A 22912-nucleotide genomic window follows, 5' to 3' on the forward strand; every position below is an offset into this window, starting at 1 on the left:
AAAATAATATGTTTCACTCTATATATATTCTAGATATATATAGTATACGTATGTATTATATTGACAAACATAGATATATATTTATTCATAATATACATATATTTATTTATTTATTTATTTATTTATTTATTTGTTAACACTGCTATAAAAAAAAGAATTTTTAAAAAATTATCATTATATTTTTATATATATAATAATTTAATAATTAAATTAAATTAAAAACCTATTCAATTCATAATATAATTTTATAAAGAGAAATAAAAAGAGAATTCGATTTCATAGTATAATCTGCGCAGAAAATCCATGAAAATGCTCCAAACTGAGCACCTATGCGTACGCATTTCCAAATCACGTGACCTCAGCGGTCAAATTCTCTGAAGGAGACGCTCATTTGCTATCCATGCATCACGAAAGAAAGACAGCTGAATTTTCTATACGTTTCATATCACGGGCAAGATGAGTCAGTAGTTCACGAAGCAATTTGCACACGAAAGTGTGCCGACACAACTAATTAATCATGGAGTAAGTAATATTTATTTATCTTTAAAAAAGTAACTTATACTCCACTTTAAACCATCGTGCAATATGTCTGCCATTTTGTAAATCTATTACTTTGATCACAAATACTATTGTTTAAACAATCATTTTATTAAATAATATGAACCAATTTTTATTGAATATTATTTTACTATTATATATTATATTTTAATATATCTTATAATACAATTAAATGATTAAATACAATGAAAAAATTTAACCAGATGATATGATCTAATGTTGCGTCATAAAGATAGTTGGCCATTTTTTCCTATATTCTGTAAATATATTTTACATTTATAAGTTATTTTTAAATTATATAAGCAATGAATGACATTTATATTACATATATTTAAATAATATATGAAATTAATTTTTAAATAATTTATTAATTTTATTTAAATTATAAATATATTGATAAATTATAAAAATATTTTATTTCTTTAATATCTTTTTTTTATTTTAGATTAACAATTAAAATTTCAACTTAATGAAAAACAAATATTTCAAAAAATAAGATATTTCTTTATGTTATTCTCAAAATAGTTAATGAGAAACAAAATATTGATATCTTTATCACAAATAAATTATTCAATTTATTTATTTATTTTATCTGATATATATATATTTAATATTTTCAGAGCCAATATGGCGCTCATTTCGAGCTGTGTCGCACAGACGATACAAATTTCTTTTCATCTTTTTTTGATACATCTTGATTGGGACAATATCAACAATGATATCCAATCAGGACCAGGAAAGTTGGCTATGGAAGTTCGAGCCAGTGTCTCCTAATGGAACACTGTCCAATGAATTCGAAGATGATTGGTTTTTATTTGATGATAAATCTGTAGATCCTACTAAAAAAATTGCTGAACCTATTATGTATGAAGATCATCCTACTCGTGCACAAGTAGCTACAAAACTTTTGGAAAAATTAGATGAATGGATTAAAGAAGGTAAGTATTCATTTAAAATTTCTATAAACTGTAATATACAAATTGTTCATTAAATCTGATTTTTAAATATTTAATATATTCTAATATTTTTCTTTTAGTTTTGATATTTTAAAAAAAAATCTATCTAATATTGAACAAATTTAAGAACTTAGATTCATATTATATATTATATATGTTTTATATTTAAATATAAACAAATAATTACAATAAATCAAATTTAATATTGATCAAATATAGATAATATAGATCAAATTATTATAATTTTAAATCTATATAAATAAATAAATATAAATAAAACTTTCATACACAAATTTTATTAAAAAAAATTTTATTATAATCTTATTGAAATATTAATATTTTAAAATCTATATTAATATTTATATTAATTCAAAACTATATATATTTATATATATATATTTATTTCAATTATAATAATAAACTTTGTCATGCTTGAATTACTTCAAGTAGAATTAGTACAAGATTGAAATTATAACACATTGCATTTAGAAAGATAGGCGCTGTAATATATTTTTAAATTATATACGATCAATCTGTATATAATGCACAAACATTTATATACAATTTTATATGTACATGCATCTATTAAATTAACATTTTTTAGTTTTTAAAACTATATGCATTAAAAGAAGAAAGAAACTTTAACATTCTCGATATGCGATATCGCTTTTATTCTTCTCACTTCTTCTAACATGTATCATATTTTCCTTTCTTTTTTTCTTGAAAGGAGAGTGGGACAAACTGGTTAACCTCTATACAAACGGCTTTGGTTGAAGGCCGATAGGGGAATGACGTGTGTTTTAACAGTCTTGGAGTAGGGGCGTCAGAGGGGAAAGTCCAAAGATAAGCAGGAGTGGTCTCGCAGTATTACAAACTTACTTAATCGTACGATTCTGTCGATTAGTCTTCGTTACAACTCAACTTCTTAACGATACTTAATCATTCTGCAAACTTTAAGCTCCTTGTTATTATTTTACGTTTACCGATACTTCAATCGAATCTATTCTTCCATAGGAAATAAGTTTTATTTCTCTAAATATTAAAATCTGTCACGTTTATTATTAACTTATATGTGTTATCAACGATCAGTGATCTTAACAATTAAAAAAATTGATTTAATTTTTTTTATTGTGTTATCATATACTGTAATGTATTTATAATTTATATCCATATAGACATTATTTATTTATAAAAAATTGAACAATTATATTTCGAATGTGAATTTTTTTATAACATACGTTAATTTGCTGCACGTGTTTTTGATATTTATTTGGATTTGGTGAACTCAAAATTGCATTAGTTTTTAAATATAAGATTCTAAATTATTCTTGTGAGCAGTAACTTTTAATTGATTATATTAATCAATAGTCGAATGATTGATAAAGTGCGTAATATCGTATAATTCAAGTTAAACACAAGAAATAATTAAAAAATCTGTAGTAGACATATAATGATTAAAAAGATCTGTGTATAGAGCAAACATTTTAACAATACTGGCATTTTTAAAAGTGAATAAAGAAGAACTATTATCGTCTCGATGCTGGAAAGTACTAATGTTGTGTAATAGCATGCAGTTCGCATATCGCTACACGTGGAACCGAGAAATTATTGTCAATTCCCAAAAACTTGTAAAGAGACGTTGAATCGGTACAATTCGCAAAAATTCTTGTGAGTGGACTTGGCTAATTCGCGTCAACAACAATCATTATATTATATATTATTAAAAACATAATTTTCTATTTTATTTAATTATAACATATATGCAACATATATTCTCTCTTTTCTTTTATTAGAATAAGGATTCTAGCAAAAACAATTGCACGTGATAATGGCTGGTATATGTTACAGTGGTATGTTTCCTTTCGCTCTCTCTCGCTTTATTTCTTTTTTCATCCCAGCATTTGCTACAATGAAAAAATCTTTACTACGCATATCAGAACATTGTTGCCTATAAATCAAATAACTGAATTAATCATTTAAACATAATTATGGAATTTAAATTTAAATTTTTATAATTTAAAATTTTCTAAGTTATACATTCTTATTAATTCTCGATATAAATCTATTTATAATTATATTTATAACTCTTTAATTTAAAAAATATTATGTATTTTTTATTAATTAATATTTAGTACTAAATATTTTTTTAATTATTTTATATTTTATTACAATTATTAAATTAGATATTTAGTAATTTAATATTTATTATGACTATAATTTATACAAAATCAAAAATTTAAAGATTTATTTAAAATAAATTGTTTAAAATTACTTATAAATTATTTTCTTCTTTTTTAATGAAAAATGAAAAAAAATATACTTTTCATAACATTTCTTTATAATAAAAAAATATATATTCTTATCTAACCCCATGCCCTCTGCATTTAAATGAAGATAACTTACGCATTTAAAGTTAGACTCTGATCCAAGATCTATCAAGAAATAGGTTAGGATTCATTTATAGACAAGACAAAATTTTAACGCAGAAACTTTTTTTTAATATCTTTTTCAATAATCGAATTTATTTATTTGAAAATTATAAACAGAATAAATAAAATTAAAATGTAATAAATAACAAAATTAAATTATAAATTAAAATTTTTTTAACTAATTTATATTTAAGAATTTAATATATAAGTTTATTATTATTTATATTTTATTCTTTAATAAAAATATTCAACTTTTTCTTTTTTCACTTTTTAATGAAAATTCAATTCCAGATATTATTTATATATATTATCATATATATATTTTTTAAAATAACAATTGATATATTAATATTGGTGTAGTATTGAAAGCCAAAGAAATTGCAAATCAAAGAACTTGTTTTTCTAGTTAAACTAGTAATGTCCATGAAATTATATATACATCAATGTACCACTCCTACTTATTCTTTATGCAAGACACAAGTAAAAGTACTTCTTATTTAATAAACTATATAAAATATGATTGTTTTAAACTTTTATTTTTGATTATATTAATTTTTTAAATTCATATAAGTTAAATCAATTTCTTATTAAAATACAAGGCATAATAATTTTTGTAATGTAAGGCATAATTTTTTGTAATATTTGTTTTAAAAGAAATTCTAAATTTTAAATTCTCTGTAATAAGATTATCTTATATTTATTACAATATTATTTAATAATAAATATATATAAAATAAACATTCTGAGTAATGTAAAATTCTTATATTTTAATAATTAGATAAAATACAAAATCACAAAATTATTTATTCATTTTTTATATATCTTAAATAAATTATAAATTTTCATTTATATTTAATAAAATTAATTGTTTTTACAGAACCTTTTTCGGATTGGTTGGAAGAGAAAATAGAATTGCCTATTTTTGAAGAATTGCCAATTACTGAAAATGGACAAATTAAAACAGCACCATATAATGAAATTACAAAAGCTCCCCAGCAAGATGATACACAAACTTTGTTACAAGAATTTGAAACTGTTCTGGGAGATGTGGAAGCTTGTCATCAAATAGTCCCTTCATCAAGTTCCACTCTTACACCCCCTCAATCACCTCCATCACATAAACCATTAAATGTGGATACTCAATTACTTGTTACTTTACAACCAGTACAACCATTATATCCTAATCATCAGTCCATATATGGTATGGTAGTTCCAGAGGAAAAATCATATATAAATGAAGTACGCATACAATGGCATACAAAAAATGTATCATTAGATCCGATAAACACAGATGTTGCACATGACTTAGCTGTAGTAGATGAATATGTACGTTTACATACAAAAGATATTCCGCCATCTAGTCCTTGTACCAGCTCTGGTGGTAGCTATATTTCATCAGAAGATTCTGTGGATGATCCAGATTGGATTTTCGAATCCGAAAAAAAAAATATGAAACAATCTACTTGTACTTCAACAAAAAATCGTCAAAAACCTTATTCTCGTCCTTCAATTGAAGATAAAAAAGTTCGAAAAAAAGAACAAAATAAGAATGCAGCCACACGATATAGACAGAAGAAAAAACAAGAAATAAAAGAAATATTAGGTGAAGAACGTGAACTTACTGAACATAATGAAAAACTAAAAAATCAAGTAACAGATTTACAACGAGAAATTGGGTACTTAAAAGGCTTAATGAGAGATTTATTTAAAGCTAAGGGTCTTATTAAATAATCCATTTATATATCAACCATGTTATGTTTACTCATTTTTATTAATTTTTATTATCATATTTTTGACACTAACTAATTTTATAATAATACTAATATGTTTTAGCATATAGACTTAAATTACTGACTGTTATTAGTTTTTTTTAAATTAGCGTACATATATGAATATATATCTAAGATCTATCACAGCTTCTTAGTAGGACTACAGAATTATCATCATATAATACATAAATTATGTACTATCTCCTAACTTATTCATGGTCCATCAAATATTAGCAAATAAGATACATTAAATAACGATAGACTTTATAATGTATACAGCCCTATGAAACTCCTTTGAGTGGAAACTTGCTGTTACAAAAAATTCTATTCATAATTTATTGTATCTTAAAATGCAAATTTTTCATTCCAAAAAATTCTAACTCAATCAAGTTTCAAATTTTCTTAAAAAAAAATATTGTATTAGAAAATAATAAATGGGTTATTATATAATAAATATTGGTATTATTTTTAAAATTATTCCTGTTTTTTTAATTGCCTAAAATTTTATCAAAAATTGTTTTATAATAATAATAAAATAATATGAGTATTAACTCTATAATTTAAACATAATTTAATTTAAAAATAAAAAAATCATTTTTATTATGTTATTAATATACTTCACAGCACATTCAGTTGATGAAATTTAAGTTAATTATACAAAAATTGTTAAAATTATACATATTTAAATTATTTTGAAAAAATATTTTAAAAAGATATCTATATAATAACTATAAATTATATTGTACAATATAAAATTTTTTTTATAAACACTTATTATAAATGTATTAAATGTTGTAATTTTAAACAATCATTATTATTAGAATACATGTAATAAAAACAATTACTAAAATGATTTTATAAAGAACAAATAAATTTTTAAATTTTATTATATATAGAATAATAAAATGTATTATAATAATAAACAATACAAAATAAAACATATTTCATTCCTTGTAAAATATTTACACAATTTATATATACTACAATTTTATACAAGTTTAAACCATATTTTTTAAATCATTAAAGATTATAATAGAAAATATGTATGTATGTATATCTGCTTGCATTTTTAAAACCTAATCTATTATTAAAAAATAACATAGATTAAATACAAATGTAATTATAACATACAAGATCATAAGAACAAAATCACTTTTTAAACATTAGGTAATTGTTTAAACAACATTCTACAATTAATGATGTAAAACTAATTAATTGCAAATGACTTGTTATCTTAATCATCTATTTAACTATTAATTTATTATTATTATTATTATTTATTAATTTATATTTATATTTGATATTTAAAATGATTTTTGTGCAAAATTGCACCAACACAGATACAGATATTTTTATATACGCATTACATATATGTTTAATAAATATATATATGTTATGTGTATATTTACAAGTTATAATCAATAGCACAGTACAATTAAAATTGTACATGCTTAAATAGTATAATTTACATGCACAATTATGATCAATAATATAAGATAAATTGAAAACAATATATCTATTTAAAAACTGTGTTTTATATAATTTATTTTATTTTTTATTTATTAACTTATTATTATTTACTAATCACATGATTATGATTAAAATAATCATGTCATGATTAAAAGTATTATATTTGTGTATATTTATACATAATGTGCATATCTATATATTATATACTCTCTCATTTATTTATTTATGCACATATAAAATGAAATAATTATATTCTTATATTGTATATATTAATTACAATATAAATTCATAATAACATTGTATAATAAATTTTTTTGAACAAAAAAGAATACTTTGACAGATTTAATACTATTATATATAATTATTATCAGAAATTGAAGAATATTTTTTTTATATGTTTCATAAGTATCTAATTTTAGTTATTTATGCAATACATATTAAATAACATATTATGCACATATTTTTAATCTATGTTCTATTATCAATTCAAATCAACAAATTATGTTTAAGATAAATACATATGGAATAATTTTCTTTCAAATCAAAAAACTATATTTATAAATATATTATTAATAATAAATTATTAATATGTATCAAATGTGTATTAACAAAATTTACAAGTTTTCGTAAATATGAAATTTTTCAAATTAGAGCTAATTATTCACACATCAAATAATACAAAAAATATACACAAAATTAATTTAACTATGTAAACAAAGTAATCAAAACAAAATAATCTATAATATAATAATTTAGATTTTGAAAAAATTCTATCTTAATTTTGAAACCAAATATAGATATACATTGCTTATTATTAATTTACATATATGTATTTATTTATTTATTTTATTTATATTCTTCTTTATATTTCAATAAAAATATATTAAATATACATGAAAAGAATATTGAGTATTATTAATATTATTATATAAATATGCAAATTACGTACATATAAAAAAAACAAAAAGTATTATTTGGTACATATTTTTTTTACAAAAAAAAAACTTAAAGCAATTTTGAATATGGCAGTTAATCTAATGCAATGTAAATATAATTTTCTGGAATGTCATACACAAAAAATATGAATATTCATAATTTGATGTAATAGACACATTAAAATGAAAAATATTACAGCAATCTGATAACAATAAAAATATTATTCTTCATAATCTAAAATATTAAGTAATTTTAAATAAATGTAAATTTCTTATATAAAAACAATCATAATATAAATATATATAAATATATGGATACTTTTAAATTCATAAGTTTACAAATAATATAATGTGTCAAAATAATTTTTGTAAAAATAATTATTGATGATAAGTAAAATATATAAAAATGATTCAAAGCAAAATAAAAATATTAAATTTCTATTCATTTATAAAATTAAATGTTTTGATATATAGATTGATTATAATTTTTACATTATATTTTTTGTCATACAACTTATGATGTTCCAAATTCCAATGTATATCTATATAAATCGCCAATTACATGCACAAGTTAAATATTCTAATTTAATTATCCATTATATTGGAAAGAAATTACAGAAATATTAAAAAACTTTTCATATTTCTTTATGTTGCAGTGTCACCTTCCTCTTGTTCAAGTCTAGATGATCCACATACACGACATTTACAACATACAATACATGGTGCAGCCAATAAAAGTAGTGGCGATGCAACAAGTAAGAGTAACCCAAATCCAGCAAAAATTCCAATAACTTGTGTTCTGTGCCAAATAACTGATGCGCGTGAGTGACCCAATTTATTTTTACAAGGCCCTTTGTCGTAATGTCGCAATAAAAAGTCATCCTATATTATTCAATGCATTATTTTTTAAAGAAAAATACTATTATTATCATTATAAATGAATGTAGTAAATACTTACATCTAAAGAAGCTAAGCAATACCAACAAAAAACATGTTTACATCTTTTACACATCATTTGAGCACATCCTTCATCTTTTTCAATAGGTACAGAACACATAGGACAACATTTGATATGATCACCATCAAATGGTATACCTAAAGAAATATCTGAACAAGGACCAGTATGCCAAGATTCTCGACATATAGAACAAAAATCTATAGAACAATTAGGACAATGAACTGGTCCAATAGGAGTTCCATTTGATCCAGTAGAATTTATAGAACATATTGTTTCACAACCTGCACGTGGACACCAAGCACGTGCTTTATCCATAGACACATCTATGTCATATAGAAAATTATTATAATAAATTATTAATTTCCAAAAAATTAATTTTATATACCTCTATTTAATCTGAATTTATAATGTTTTTCCACAAGTTCAGAACTAACAAGACTTGATATTTCTTTCATGGAAAGTATTGCTCCATGTTCACATTGTGCATCAGGACAACTAATTTCATATGCACCTTCTTCAATTTCAAATTCAATATATGCTTTCATACACTAAAATATACAAAATATATTTTAGTGTAAAATATACAAATATATATATATATATAAATATATTTATTAATATATACATTAATAACTTTTCATATAATAATATGTATAAAAAAAACACATACATCTTTACAATAAGAACAACCACAGCCTTCTATCTTAAATGTTTTAGAAAGAGAAGTATCAACAAGACATAATTTACAAAAAATACGTCCAAGCGCTTGTTGAGAACTTGCAGGAACAAAATTGCCTGCAGCTAAACTATAGCGTGAACTAGATGCCAATGATAATAAACTGGAACATCGAGAACAAACTCGACTGCGATTGATGGGTCTTCCTTCTAAAGCAGAAGTGCTTAAACCCACAGCAGTTTCACATTTTCGTAATACTCCAGGACCTAGACTCAACCAGCTATTACCACGAGCTTCTAAACTTGCACTACTTTCAGGTCTAAGTAAAGGAGCATCTACTCCTTTTCCTATTGCAGTCCTTTCTGTTAAAGAAAGATTTACAACACTGGCTTCTTTACGCAATAAAGGTAATCTGACTCCAGTAAGTTTATTAGATTTATCAACTTTTTTCTGGTTTGTAGCAACTTTATTAGAAGAATTAACAGATGTCACAGAACTAGTAGCAGTACCCATATCCATTAGTGGAGCTCGTCGTATGACGAGCGAATGTAGGCTGGGCATCCCCTAATTATCAATGTAGATTTCACTACCAGTTACAGACAAGAGCTGTGCTTACTGACTTCTTTTAGACAGTTTGCAACAGCACTTGCCATGTAATGGAAAATGTATATAAGTCATAAAACTTAAAAATGTCACACCCATGAAACAAATTGACACTGCATATTTCAATCCATTCAATCCAATATAATTTCACAATATTTTATATTTTTCATATTTCATTTCCTTACTTGGCATTTTCGAATTTTGTTTCGCATAAACTCAATATGATTGAATATTGATTTTCATTAGATTTTTACAATATATTTATATATTTAACATAAAATTTTAATATAAATTTGCTGACATGTTTTTGACTTAATTTCAAGAAAAATCAAGATACAAAATAGTTAACTAAAAAGATAAATTGATAGTCAAATAACAATATAGAAATAAATTTTTCGAAATGGTTAATGGTTATTAACAAAAAGAAAAAAATTTATCATCTTCAAACATTATTTATGTTGTGTTTGTCAATTCAAGACATATCGCGAAAGTAAGAAAATTGCTACGTAATATTTTACACATGTTCAATATTCGAAGAAATACACATCTATTGATATTTTGAATATTAATCTTTATAAATATGTGTTTATTCCATTAAAATATTATTCAATTTTATAATTTATTTTTTTTTTTAATAGTTTTATTACGGATTTTTTATATACTGTATCACAAAGTACATCAAACAGTATACACAAATTACCGACTAACTACTTCCGCCCCCACTTATATATTTTTTCTTACAATATCGGAAAAAATTATCACTACATTTATATCATATATAACATATATATAAAAATCATAATTATTTTTTATTTGACATATTTTTTGTTATATTCTCGTTACTTACACAATTCAAGAAAGCAACATATTATATTATAAAAGAAAAAAATTAAATATTTTAAAACATAATTTCAAATACTAGTAAATTTTTATTAGGAGGTGTGATATGGTGGATATGGATTTCAAGATTTTATTAATAATAATAGTAAATAATAAATTGTTAAGACATTATTTTTTTATATTATTATAATTTGTAGCTTTATTATATATGTAATAATAATAAAATTTATAAAAACAATATATTCTTATATATTTTATAGATTTTATTTTTATTTTGTAATTTACATTGTTAAAATTATTAAGATTTCATCTACAAATTTATTGATATGAAGGAAATTGTAACTAGTAATATTTTGATAAATATTTGAAAATAGAATTTTTAATCATTTCATAATTATTTCTTTTACATATTATAATTATTAAATAATTAAATAATTATAATCCATTTAATAAAAAATAAATTAAAGTCTTGTAAAACTGAATTTAAAACTTCAATCATTACACAATTTAAAAAATCTATTATTTTTAATAAAATATTTATAAAAATGCGGGAAATTTAATTTAAAATTTCATTAAGTGAAATAATAACAATACATTTTTATCTTTTTTTTACGACTTCAATTAAAAAACTTGTTAAATAATAAGAAAATAATAAATAAAAGTTTAAAAAATTATATTATATATATACAAATATATATATAATAAAATAAAATTATGAAAAAATCATATGTATGTAAATAATAAAATTTTCACATATATCACAACTAATAACTAAGTCATTATTAATACACTTTTATATATTAAAATGTATTTCATTTGAAAAAAGACAAATTATACTATTTAAATAAAATTTTATTAAACTAAGAATTATTTTTTTATATAAATTCGTATGAAAAATGAGCAATTAGTTTATTGTACATTTTTAACACAAAAATAAGTAAAACTTAATAATATAAGAGATATTAGATCATTATATTATATAGATTATTATATATAGATTATTATATTTTCAATACAAATATTAAAAATCAGAACATATAAACATTAATATTTACATACTAATATATAAAGTGAATTGTCATCCATTCTATACCGCAAATCTATGAAGTATTTTATCATTTAACATTTAAAATTTATTACAATTGTATAAAAATTGAGCAAATCATATATTAGTAATATTCAATTACAATAAGTAACAATGAAAATAAAGAAAATTTAACGAAAAATGAAAGTAGATGGTATTTTATGTATAACATATAAATAGGGAAGCAATATTTGTGAACACTTTGAATGAATAATAATATCAATACCAAACTTATACAACAAGTGTACAGTCTTGAACTGTAACAGTCTTTATGGAAGTATGAATAATGAAGTATTTGTTACAAAAATTCTTTTTGACTAGAATAATTATTTTTTTCTAGACATTCTATTACAAATCATTTAGAATAGAATTAAAATAACTTCAAATGTTTGATAAATAATTATTATATACTCTCAAATGATAATACTTTATGAAACATGGCACGAAATAGCATGGAATTTTTACATTGCAATTTTGTGATATAAACGATATGAATATAAAATATAAACTATATGTATATTGTCAAAATTAAGATTTGTATTTTTTGATTTTTAAACTAAAAGATGTATAAAAAAGAAAGAAAAATATATTAGCTACAATTGTATCATACTTATTAAGAAATATATGAATTACTTACAATTAAATGGATATTTACTACTATATAACAAATTTGCTTGTATGTGTACTTTATACATCATATTGATCATTATAACTTCTGTAACTTCATTAAATGTATTTTACATGTAATGAATGTGATAAATTAAACGAATGTGATAATTTAAAGGACTGTACGGAATTTGTTGTTATATGAATCATGAATTGTTATAACTGTGCGTCAAAAATAACATTAATATAATAACTTAAAAATCATATATTTTATAATGAAATATTTCCAGGTAAACTATACTGTCCTTTTCGGGAATGTGTATCAACCGCTCGAACTGCGAAATAATAATTATTGCCTTCAGAAAACTGTAAATAAAAAAAAAAGTATATTAATATTACAATTGTTTAGAATTTGATTTAATTTTCAAATAATAATTGTTCAAATTACTTGCGTAAGTGTGCATGCCATAGGCAGTGGTAAAGCTCGAACATCACCTACTTTTTTCCATAATGATGTATTAGGAGGAATACCAGTAATTTCTTGATACGCATACAATTGGTAACTAACAATATCTGCATATTTTTCTGATAAATTCATATTCCAAGATAATACTATACCTAGACAATAACAATAACTTTTATTTTTTTCTCTAGTAATGTTTTTTATTGTATATAAATTTATATGTTATAATATACCATGTGCAACTTTAGAAATTTTTAATGATGGAGCTGGTGGTGGAAGTTTCAAAAGAGGATTTACAGCATAATTGTGTATATCTGGTAAAGGTGCAGGATGCTGAAACAAATATAATGTTAAAAAATAATTAAAATATTATTACAATAGAAGTATATTTAAAATATATACCTTATTTAATTGTACACTTGAAGTAGCTGGAGTTGTTAAAACTCGAACTGTTCCATTTGCAATAGTTGATATTCCTATAAATAATGATTATATTATATTTATATATAATTTATATTATTAAAATTTCTTACCCGTTTTATAAGTTAAAGTTGAAAATGAAGCTCTACACGAAGTTACAGGTCGTATCTATAATAATAAATTTTTATTACAAATTATAAATTCATTATAGAGAACCATAAAATTTTTAACAAATCACTTTAATAAATATAAAATATTTATTCTACCGGACTGGAATTTGGAGCTATTAATAATTGTCTTGTTGGTCCTACACCACTTTGCATCACATATGTTAATCGAGGCGCGTTCATATTATTCTAAAAAAATATATATATATATATAAATATAAAATATTAATGAAAAATATATAATCTTTTATATATTTACCACTAAGGCAGTAGGTGTTGGTTGACTGGCAGGTTGTACTACTCTTATACTAGGAGGTTGACTTGTTATAGCTACATTCCCAGGAATGGTTTGAATTACCCTTTGGAAACAAGGTTGTTGTGTTTTTTGTGCTAAATTTACTTGTTGATCAGTTATTGTAGTAGTTACAACTGGTACACCAGTTGCTACAAATTATTAAAATTTATACATTTTTATTTCAATTAATATATAATAAATAAATAAATCAAAAAATTTAATTTAACCTTTGCTTTTTTCTTCTTCATCTGTAAGATCAATAAGATCATTTGTATGAGATTTTACATTTGTTGTAGTAGATCCTTGACGATTTATTTGATTTGAAAATTTTCCATTTAGAACTATAGTTTGTTGTGATTGTTGTGATTGCATTTGTTGCTATAAAAATCAATATAATATATTTATTATACGATTTTTATAATAAAAATAAAAAAATACTTACATTTGACATAATTTGTTGAACATTAGATTGATTTGGTAATGTCAAAGAATGCTGTGTATCTACAGGTTTAGCAACAACTAAAGCTGCAGGAGTGATAGTAGTCATAATATTTGGAGACTGAGTATGATTTTGCGGTACCACAGGATTTTGTCCAATTATTGATTCAGTTCTCCTAGGAGATCTTACTTTAATTCCTTTCCTGGGACTGGCTGTATTTGTTTCATTAATAGAAGTATTTGATGTATTATTATTATTACTTGAAAGATGTAAAGACTTCAAATTAGAATTCTGTTGTAATTGCCGTAAATTCTGCATGCCATGATCCTATAGAAATAAATATTACAATAAAATATATATAAAATAAAATAAAAAAATAAATTATTTAAATAAATTAATTTATATATAATAATATTATTATATTTAAATAATACCGTCATAAAATTAACTTGTAATCCAACAGATCTATTGATTTTAATTGGAGGAGTAGATTTGTCATTATTAGCACGTCGATCTGCAGCATTACGACTTAATACCATTTCAAAATCCTTAATTTGTTTTGCCAATTGTTGACATTTTGCACGCATTACTTCTTGATTTTTTTCTGATATACGTGCCTGTTCTCTTAATTTGCCAATTTCGTCACGCATGGTAATTGTTTCAACAATTTTTTGTATCAAAAGTTCTTCTAATTCCTTAAAAAAATTATATCATTAGAACATATAAAACTATTACTATCAAAACAATTAACTTAAATTTGTATATTTCTACATACTTCTTGTTTTAATTTTGGCAGTTTTTCATTTAAATCTCTTTGGAAAAATTTATGAACATAATTAAGTTTTTTAATGTTTTCAGAATTATTTTCTTGTGTTTTTAATTCATCACATGCTTCAGAATTTATTTTAATTTTTTTAATATTACCATTCAAAATAGTACTATTAGTATCAGAATAAGTTCGTTTTAATGAAGGTGGTGATAAAGGACATGCATCTTGATTCATTTTGTAATTTACAACCACAAATTTTTCTGAACTATCACTAGATTCTAGATCACTATCATAATTAAGAAATTTTTTTCTTATTATTTCTTCTGCATTCTTAGCTGTTCGTCTTTTTTGTCTTCCACTTTCTTTAACTATAAGAAGAATATTGTAATAAAAACTTGATAATTTATAGAACTAAAAAATTAAAAATTGCATGTTTTCAATATTCATTCATATACAATTATAATATCAAATATATACAATTATATTATTAAATAATAGCAAAGAATAGTAGAGAAAATTTTGATTAGTTAATTTATAACATTTTTAAATAAAATTTTTTGATTTAATTTAAATAAAAATTAAAATTAATTGAGATATATTTTAAGTAATTTTAAGCAATAATTAATAATTCATAATTTTTTAAATTTTATTGAAAAATATATATTGTATATTAATTAAGAATAATTAATTAATAAATAATTAAAAAGAAGAATATAAAAAAAGATCTTTATATATATATATATATATAAATTAATGATTAAAAATTAGTTTTCTAATTTTGTAAATTATTTTTTTTTGAATTCAATCACATAAAATTTATAAAATTTAAAAGATATAATTCTACCTTGTTTATCTTCTTCAGAAATAGTTCCTTGTGCAATGGTAATCATTTTTTTCGTTCGTCTTTTTTTTTTCTGGGTAATTATAGGTTCAGCAATTATTTTATCATTATCACCACTATTATCTTTTTCCTTAAAATCCAAGGAATCATTTTGTATTTTTATATTGGATAAGCTATTTTCATTTAATATTAACTTAATGTTTTCATTTAAATTTGCTGTTATACTTGTAGAACTTATTACAGAATTTTCTTTTGGTATAGATTTTATATCGTTTTCATTTTCATTTTGTTTCAAAAGATCAATTTTACTTTGGGTTACTTGATCTTCAGAAGAAATAAATTCATTAATTTTAATAGAATTTGTACTATTAATATTAGTTTTTAATATTTGATTATCACATTTTTCGCTGTTATTAACTGATTTTTCTGTGGTAACATTTTGTATAACTTTGATTTCATTATCATTTTCATTTGACAAATCATTTGATACAGTAATTGTTGTTTTTATAATTTCTTTATTTGATTTCATATTTTCTAAAGAAATTTCTTCTTTATTTGTAAGAATTTCATTAATTTTATGATTTGTTATTTCTTTATTTATTATTGATTCATTTATCATCTCTTTTTCATTTAAAATATTTAAATCAGTTATCCTATAATTGTTTTTTATATCTTGATTAACATATGTTAATTCTTGATTTTTATTTGAATTTTGCTTTTCTAACTTATTAATGTGTTTAGTTTCTCCACTTTCATTTATATTAGTTATTTTAACTATTTCTTCTTGTTTTTGATTACTTACATTATTTTCTTTAGTGTGTTCTATATTTTTATATTCATTATGTTTATATGTTACATTAATATTTAATGATTCTATTATTTTAGAGTTATTAGAAACAGAAAAATTATTAGAATCAACATCTGCATTATTTATACTGTTTTCAATTAACTTAATGTTATCTGTATTATTATCATGAGAATTAATTGTAGAATTTGTAAGTTTTACAACAGAATTATCATTCGATGCATGAATTAAAATATCTTTATTCTTATCTTTACATTGTATTATTTTCATATTTTCTTCCAATTTATGTTTTAATTCTAATGAATTATCAATAGAATTAACAAAATTTTCCTCTTTAGAATCCTTAGTAATAGTATCACCTACTTCTTTATTCAATGATTGATTTGAATCATTCTTATTAATGTTAATTGAAGATTCATTATATAATGTATTATCTTCATTTATTGTCTCATGATCTTCTTCAATTTTTATAATTTTGATATCATTATCAATAGTTTTTGAAAATACATTTTTATATAATGATGATTCCAAATTTTGATCAAATTTAATTGGACTATTTTGCCTTTGCATTGCATTAGACTTAAAACTTTTCTTTTGTTGTCTATTACCATAAATTGATCTATTATATGAATTATATGTTCCATTGCCTCTTCCACGTTCAAAAGGAAGAAATGCATTATGAAACCTAAAATCATATGACTGAAGTCTATAACGTCCTCTGGGTCTAAATCTATTATAAGTATGACTGATACTACGAAAAGGACGACCATTAGGACTTCTAGGATATCTCCAATGTAATTCATAATTTGGCCATAGACGAGGTGTATTAATTGTTTGATGTTTCATTACTTCATTTTCATTTTCACCTTTTTTAATAATCCTTTCATAATCGATTACTATTTTTTCATCCATGGAATCATTATCCGAACACTGTTCTTCTGGATTTATTTTTTTTATATTTGTGTCATTTTTAACATTTTTTTCTGGAGAAATTTCCATATCTTCAGATGTTGTTTCTATAATTTAAATAAAAAAATATTGTTTAAATTTTTTTGATATATAATATCATTGATTAGAATATTTCAATCATACATATGTACAATGTTTACCAATTTTATTAGTTTTTAATTCATTTTCCTGATTATTTAAAACAGATGTTAAAATATCTTCTGTCTCAATTTCATCATCATCAGAAAGTCTCAAACGCATACTATCATCTGAAAGAGCATCTTCTTCATCACCATCATCACCTGTACCATATAATAGCTCTTCTTCTTTTTCTTTTGATAATTCATCAGTATGATGTGTGTTAATACAAGGCAAAGAATGCACAGACTCAGAAGTATGTAATGTATCACTTCTTAAAGTTTCCATTTCATAAAATGTATAACACATAAGACAATGTCATAAATTACTCATTTAATAATCTTTAACCTGTAAATGATTACTTTACCTTTAATAATTTTATTTTAAATATTTTGTTTTAACTTTATATACACACATGCGCGCGCGCACATATACACACATATGCGCGTATATATACATTTGATATACAAATGTATATAACAAAAATTTTCATATATTTGAACTTATAATTATTTAATTTTTATTTAATTTTTTTATGAAATAATAATTATATTTATTATAAGTATATATTATAGAGTGAGTTAATAAAAATATTAATATAAAATTAAAAAATAAATACAAATAAAATATTGTATAAATTAATATATTGATTTAATGTATATTATTTATTTTTATTTTTATCAAAATTTTTATTATTTTAATTTTATAAATAAATAAATAAATATTAATTTAAAATATCATAAATATTAAAAAAAATTAATAATGAAATCCAGATTTATTTATAATTTTTTAAAAGTTAAATATAATTAAATATAAAATCTATTATAATTTATAACTATAAAATATATATATAATTGATAAATATAAAATATTATATTTTTTGTCAAAAGATCTAATTTTAATATACATTATTAAAAATAATATTTTAAGATTATAAAAAATTATTAGTTTTTCATGGATTAATATTTTTCGTTTAATATTATTATATCATTATGTTTGCAATGTGTATTAAAATGATTAATATTTATGCTAATATTTTGATATAACTATTAATGAAGAGAAGACAAATTTTCGTAAAATTAAAATTATTAAAATATGGGCCCTTTAATACACTCCAATATATACCATCCCTGGCCCATAAGTACTCAATTAATAAAAATGGCGGAATGGAACTGTTTCACTAAATTCATCATTATGTTTTAAATAATAGATATATCATACTACTATTTAAAAAAAATTTATATTATTATTATTTTAAAAATATTATAGATTTATATTTTATACAAATAATATATTGAAAAAATGTTTAATATGATAAGTACATAATCATTTCGTATTTTTGTGTCTGTCACTATTTACAAAACTTTAAAATTCAATTCATGTCAAAAATATTATTTGTTTATAAAATTAAATATAAATACACAACACAAATAATTATAACTTTGAAATGTTAATTGAAATGTTAGAATACATTAAATTAATTATGATTTAATCTATATAAAATTTATGTAGAAAAAGGCGGGCTTCTAAGTAAGCTCCTCTATTGAACGAATACTGCCAAACATAGGCCCCGATGTGTCCTAACGAAATTCAACGATTTTACACGAAGTCAACCAATATGGCGTCACAGTTTACCATTGAGAAATTATTTCTTAATATAAAATAAAAATAAAATTTAATAAATTCCGTAGTAAAAGTATAGATTTAACAAGTAAAATTGTACTAAATTTTTTTTATTTTTGCATTTTAAATGAACCAAAATATTTAAAAAGTTTATATTTCCAATATCCCCTCTCTTTACTAATGTGCTACTTAATAATACTTAGTTTTATACTATTGCAAAGATTTATAAAAATTTTATCATATTTAATATATTAATATAGATTTTAATATTTATATGTTCGAACACTTTTGTTTGAATATATTTTTCAATACAATATATTTAAAAAAAAATACTAATATTAAATATTTATTTATAAAAATACTATATATATATAAATTATTTTATAATATACAAATATTTTTATATTGAACATTTGAAATAATTCTATTCCTGTTTTTTTTAATTCTTATTGACAAGATCAACATGCGTCATACTGGTAATATAATATTGAATTCATTGAGTGGGAGAAATGTTATGCTTTCATAACTCATTACGAATATCGATTTTATATAGATTTCTGTATGTAGATTCAACACTGTATTTTCGAAATTTTAATTGTTTATAAATTATTATAAAAAAATATTACAAATATATTATAAATATATTTTTAATCAAAATTTAATTATTAATCTCACAGAATTTATAAAAAAAAGTAATATTTGTAATACAAGTAATATTACTATACCTAAATGTACTATACAAATCTATAATTCAAATACACAATTCACATATAACGTATATATACAATTATATTATAAATATTTTTTAATAATATAATTATTATTAATATTATAAAATATAAATTAATATTATAAAATATAAAAATTAATAAAAAATTGTGATACAAATAAAATTTTATTTTTATAATATCATAATTTTTTATGATATAAATATTTTAATTTTTATATTAAAAATAACAATCTAATTTCATAACTTAAATATTATATAATTAAATATAAAAATATTAAGTTTTCATTTTGTATGACGAAACAACAAAATGGCGTACCTATGCTCTATAAAATGGCAGCTATTCATATATAGTTTGACATCTACAATAGATTCGATCTTTATGTTTGGGACTTCAGGCCCAAATTCTTCAATATGAATAGTATAAAATATAGTTTCATTATTTAAGTATTCATTAATGTATAAATTAAATATAAGAAAATAACAACAGAAATCCTTAAAGTCCATAAAATTAAAATTAATAAAATAACGAAGAATTTATTTCTTTTTCAAAATGTTTACTATAACTATAATCTTTTAAAATGTAATTTTTTTGTAATTTTAAATAAATATATATTATATGTATATGTGATTCAGGTCATATAACAATTCAGATCAAAAAATCAGAATGACCCACTGCTGAATGATAACATATAAATATATGTGTAAGTGAACTTACGTTATGTTATAATGCAGACAATCTTCAATCAGTGATGAACATGCTCTTTGTTTTACAAAAATACTTCATATTTATGATAAATGCCAGAAACGAAGATACACTGTGATACTCGTTCATCGAGTATCTGCAACACCGCAACCTAAACAAGCGACAGGCAATGTTGCCACTTTTATATGTAACCGCTAACATACTCAATATATTTTGATGAAATTAAGGTTTAAATTGAACGTCAGACCTTCCAATTATTTAAATTTGGAAGATTAATCGAATTAAAAAGTTACAAACAAATTTGTGAAAAGAAATATGTAGAACTATCGACATATACAGATAATGTAGTTTGCATCTCAATTTAGTAACGCATGCGCTATAGTATAAAATACTTTCAGAACTTATATGATGTTTACTAAAGCATATAAAATACTTCTGATTAGATACCAAAATACACTTTGTTTATAAAAATTTATTCAGGTATGCAAAATCAATAATAATCAAGTATTCGTGATATGTTTTTTCAACATTTGAAGACTTTTTTCGAGAATTGTTTGATATTACTTTAAAGAATAAATAACCATAATATTTTACACTATTTTGTAAAAAATATTAATAATATAAAATTTATTGATTATTATTCAAATGTGAATAAAGGAAAAATATATTTTATGTAATATTTTTTAAAAAATTGTTAATAAAACATGTATTAGTGATTAATTCAAACCAAGGTTATCATTAAAAATATCGTATTATGAAAATACGAATAAAATATATTGCTAACCACAATGTATATATATTAAAATTATTTAAATATTTAGAAAAAAATCTATTTATTATTTTTATAATTTAAATTTAAAAATTGTAAGAACTGTAAGAAGACTTTATTATATATTAATATATAGAATCGAAAATAAAAAATGAATTTTAAATATTTAATATTTATAATAAATTTTAAAAAATATATTATTATTCTTTTTGTATTTTATTGTATTTTTAATAATATATGTATAAATATAATATAATTACATACTATTATAATAAATAATATATATTCTTGAATTTTATTATATGCAAATATAATTATATATAATATATAATATTTATAAATACATATTATTAAATAGATAAATTTATTTAATTTATTGTAGAATTTATAATATAGAAATGAAAATTAAAATAGAAATTTTATATAATTTTTTTTATAAAATAATTTAATATTTAATCTAATTACATTATTTAATATTATTTAATATTGTAAAATATGTTATTTTTTTTAATCTATTTTAAATTTTATTAAATTAACTATATTTGAAATATAAATGTAAATATTAATAATTAAAAATATATTTTGTAAAAATATTTATGATGTTGATAATATTTTTATATAATTATTTTATATAATTATTGTTATTTTAAATTTTGATATATATATATATATATATATATATATATATGTATATCGCAAAAATATAAAAATAATAATAATATTTTTATATAAAATTTCATATTACAAAATATTAATGACTAGTATTTTGATTCTTTAGTATAAAATCAAAGAACTTTTAATCTTCTGAATCAGTCTTACAGAAAAAATTAAAATATATTATATTTACTATTTTTTTAATTAATAATAAATATTTTATAAAATAGATTTTTAAAGTTTTCTACCAGCGAAAATTCTAAT

The 22912-nt window shown here is 21.0% G+C and overlaps 3 protein-coding genes across 8 annotated transcripts; 1 reads left to right on the plus strand and 2 right to left on the minus strand.

The window, feature by feature from the left end:
- The first annotated feature begins 310 nt into the window (after positions 1-310).
- Positions 311-6166, plus strand: LOC108001217 (activating transcription factor of chaperone). 2 transcript variants are annotated; one of them, XM_017062123.2, is made up of 3 exons: positions 311-522; positions 1179-1496; positions 4821-6166. In XM_017062123.2, exons 2-3 carry the CDS (start codon positions 1274-1276, stop codon positions 5672-5674), a joined length of 1077 nt encoding a protein of 358 aa, XP_016917612.1. In that variant the 5' UTR covers positions 311-522; positions 1179-1273; the 3' UTR covers positions 5675-6166. The 2 variants fall into 2 exon arrangements, with proteins under 2 accessions (XP_016917612.1, XP_016917614.1); XM_017062125.3 differs by lacking the exons at positions 311-522; positions 1179-1496 and adding exons at positions 2360-3182; positions 3308-3364.
- On the minus strand, positions 5355-11070 carry LOC108001146 (probable E3 ubiquitin-protein ligase RNF144A). 2 transcript variants are annotated; one of them, XM_017062010.3, is made up of 5 exons: positions 10540-11070; positions 9746-10315; positions 9461-9623; positions 9076-9398; positions 5355-8999 (listed from the first exon to the last, which is right to left on the minus strand). In XM_017062010.3, the coding sequence occupies exons 1-5, from the start codon at positions 10564-10566 to the stop codon at positions 8763-8765; spliced, it is 1320 nt and encodes a 439-aa protein (XP_016917499.1). In that variant the 5' UTR covers positions 10567-11070; the 3' UTR covers positions 5355-8762. The 2 variants fall into 2 exon arrangements, with proteins under 2 accessions (XP_016917499.1, XP_016917500.1); XM_017062011.3 differs by having other exon boundaries at positions 10450-11070.
- Positions 11071-12028: 958 nt separating this feature from the next.
- Positions 12029-22281, minus strand: LOC108001198 (putative uncharacterized protein DDB_G0282133). Of its 4 annotated transcripts, none has more exons than XM_017062103.3 (14): positions 21238-22281; positions 18193-18333; positions 16282-18099; positions 15444-15805; positions 15103-15363; positions 14672-14995; positions 14457-14607; positions 14194-14378; positions 14034-14123; positions 13881-13935; positions 13750-13823; positions 13581-13680; positions 13333-13502; positions 12029-13250 (listed from the first exon to the last, which is right to left on the minus strand). In XM_017062103.3, the coding sequence occupies exons 2-14, from the start codon at positions 18290-18292 to the stop codon at positions 13155-13157; spliced, it is 3786 nt and encodes a 1261-aa protein (XP_016917592.1). In that variant the 5' UTR covers positions 18293-18333; positions 21238-22281; the 3' UTR covers positions 12029-13154. The 4 variants fall into 4 exon arrangements, with proteins under 4 accessions (XP_016917592.1, XP_016917590.1, XP_016917591.1 ...); XM_017062101.3 differs by having other exon boundaries at positions 18193-18517; XM_017062102.3 differs by lacking the exon at positions 21238-22281 and adding an exon at positions 19492-20447 and having other exon boundaries at positions 18193-18517.
- Positions 22282-22912: the final 631 nt, after the last annotated feature.

This window comes from Apis cerana, linkage group LG10 (genome assembly GCF_029169275.1).
Source record: "Apis cerana isolate GH-2021 linkage group LG10, AcerK_1.0, whole genome shotgun sequence".
NCBI classification, from domain to species: Eukaryota; Metazoa; Arthropoda; class Insecta; order Hymenoptera; family Apidae; genus Apis; species Apis cerana.

Coding starts and splice junctions, on each gene's coding strand:
- LOC108001217 (XM_017062123.2), top strand. CDS start 1,274: ATGATATCCAATCAGGACCAGGAAAGTTGGCTATGGAAGTTCGAGCCA. Junction 1,497..4,820: donor AGATGAATGGATTAAAGAAG/GTAAGTATTCAT, acceptor TTGTTTTTACAG/AACCTTTTTCGGATTGGTTG.
- LOC108001146 (XM_017062010.3), bottom strand. CDS start 10,566: ATGCGAAACAAAATTCGAAAATGCCAA. Junction 10,316..10,539: donor ACAAAATTCGAAAATGCCAA/GTAAGGAAATGA, acceptor ATTGATAATTAG/GGGATGCCCAGCCTACATTC. Junction 9,399..9,460: donor TAAATTCAGATTAAATAGAG/GTATATAAAATT, acceptor TATATGACATAG/ATGTGTCTATGGATAAAGCA.
- LOC108001198 (XM_017062101.3), bottom strand. CDS start 18,478: ATGTGTTATACATTTTATGAAATGGAAACTTTAAGAAGTGATACATTA. Junction 14,608..14,671: donor TTCAACAAATTATGTCAAAT/GTAAGTATTTTT, acceptor TGATTTTTATAG/CAACAAATGCAATCACAACA. Junction 13,936..14,033: donor TAGCTCCAAATTCCAGTCCG/GTAGAATAAATA, acceptor TTATTATTATAG/ATACGACCTGTAACTTCGTG.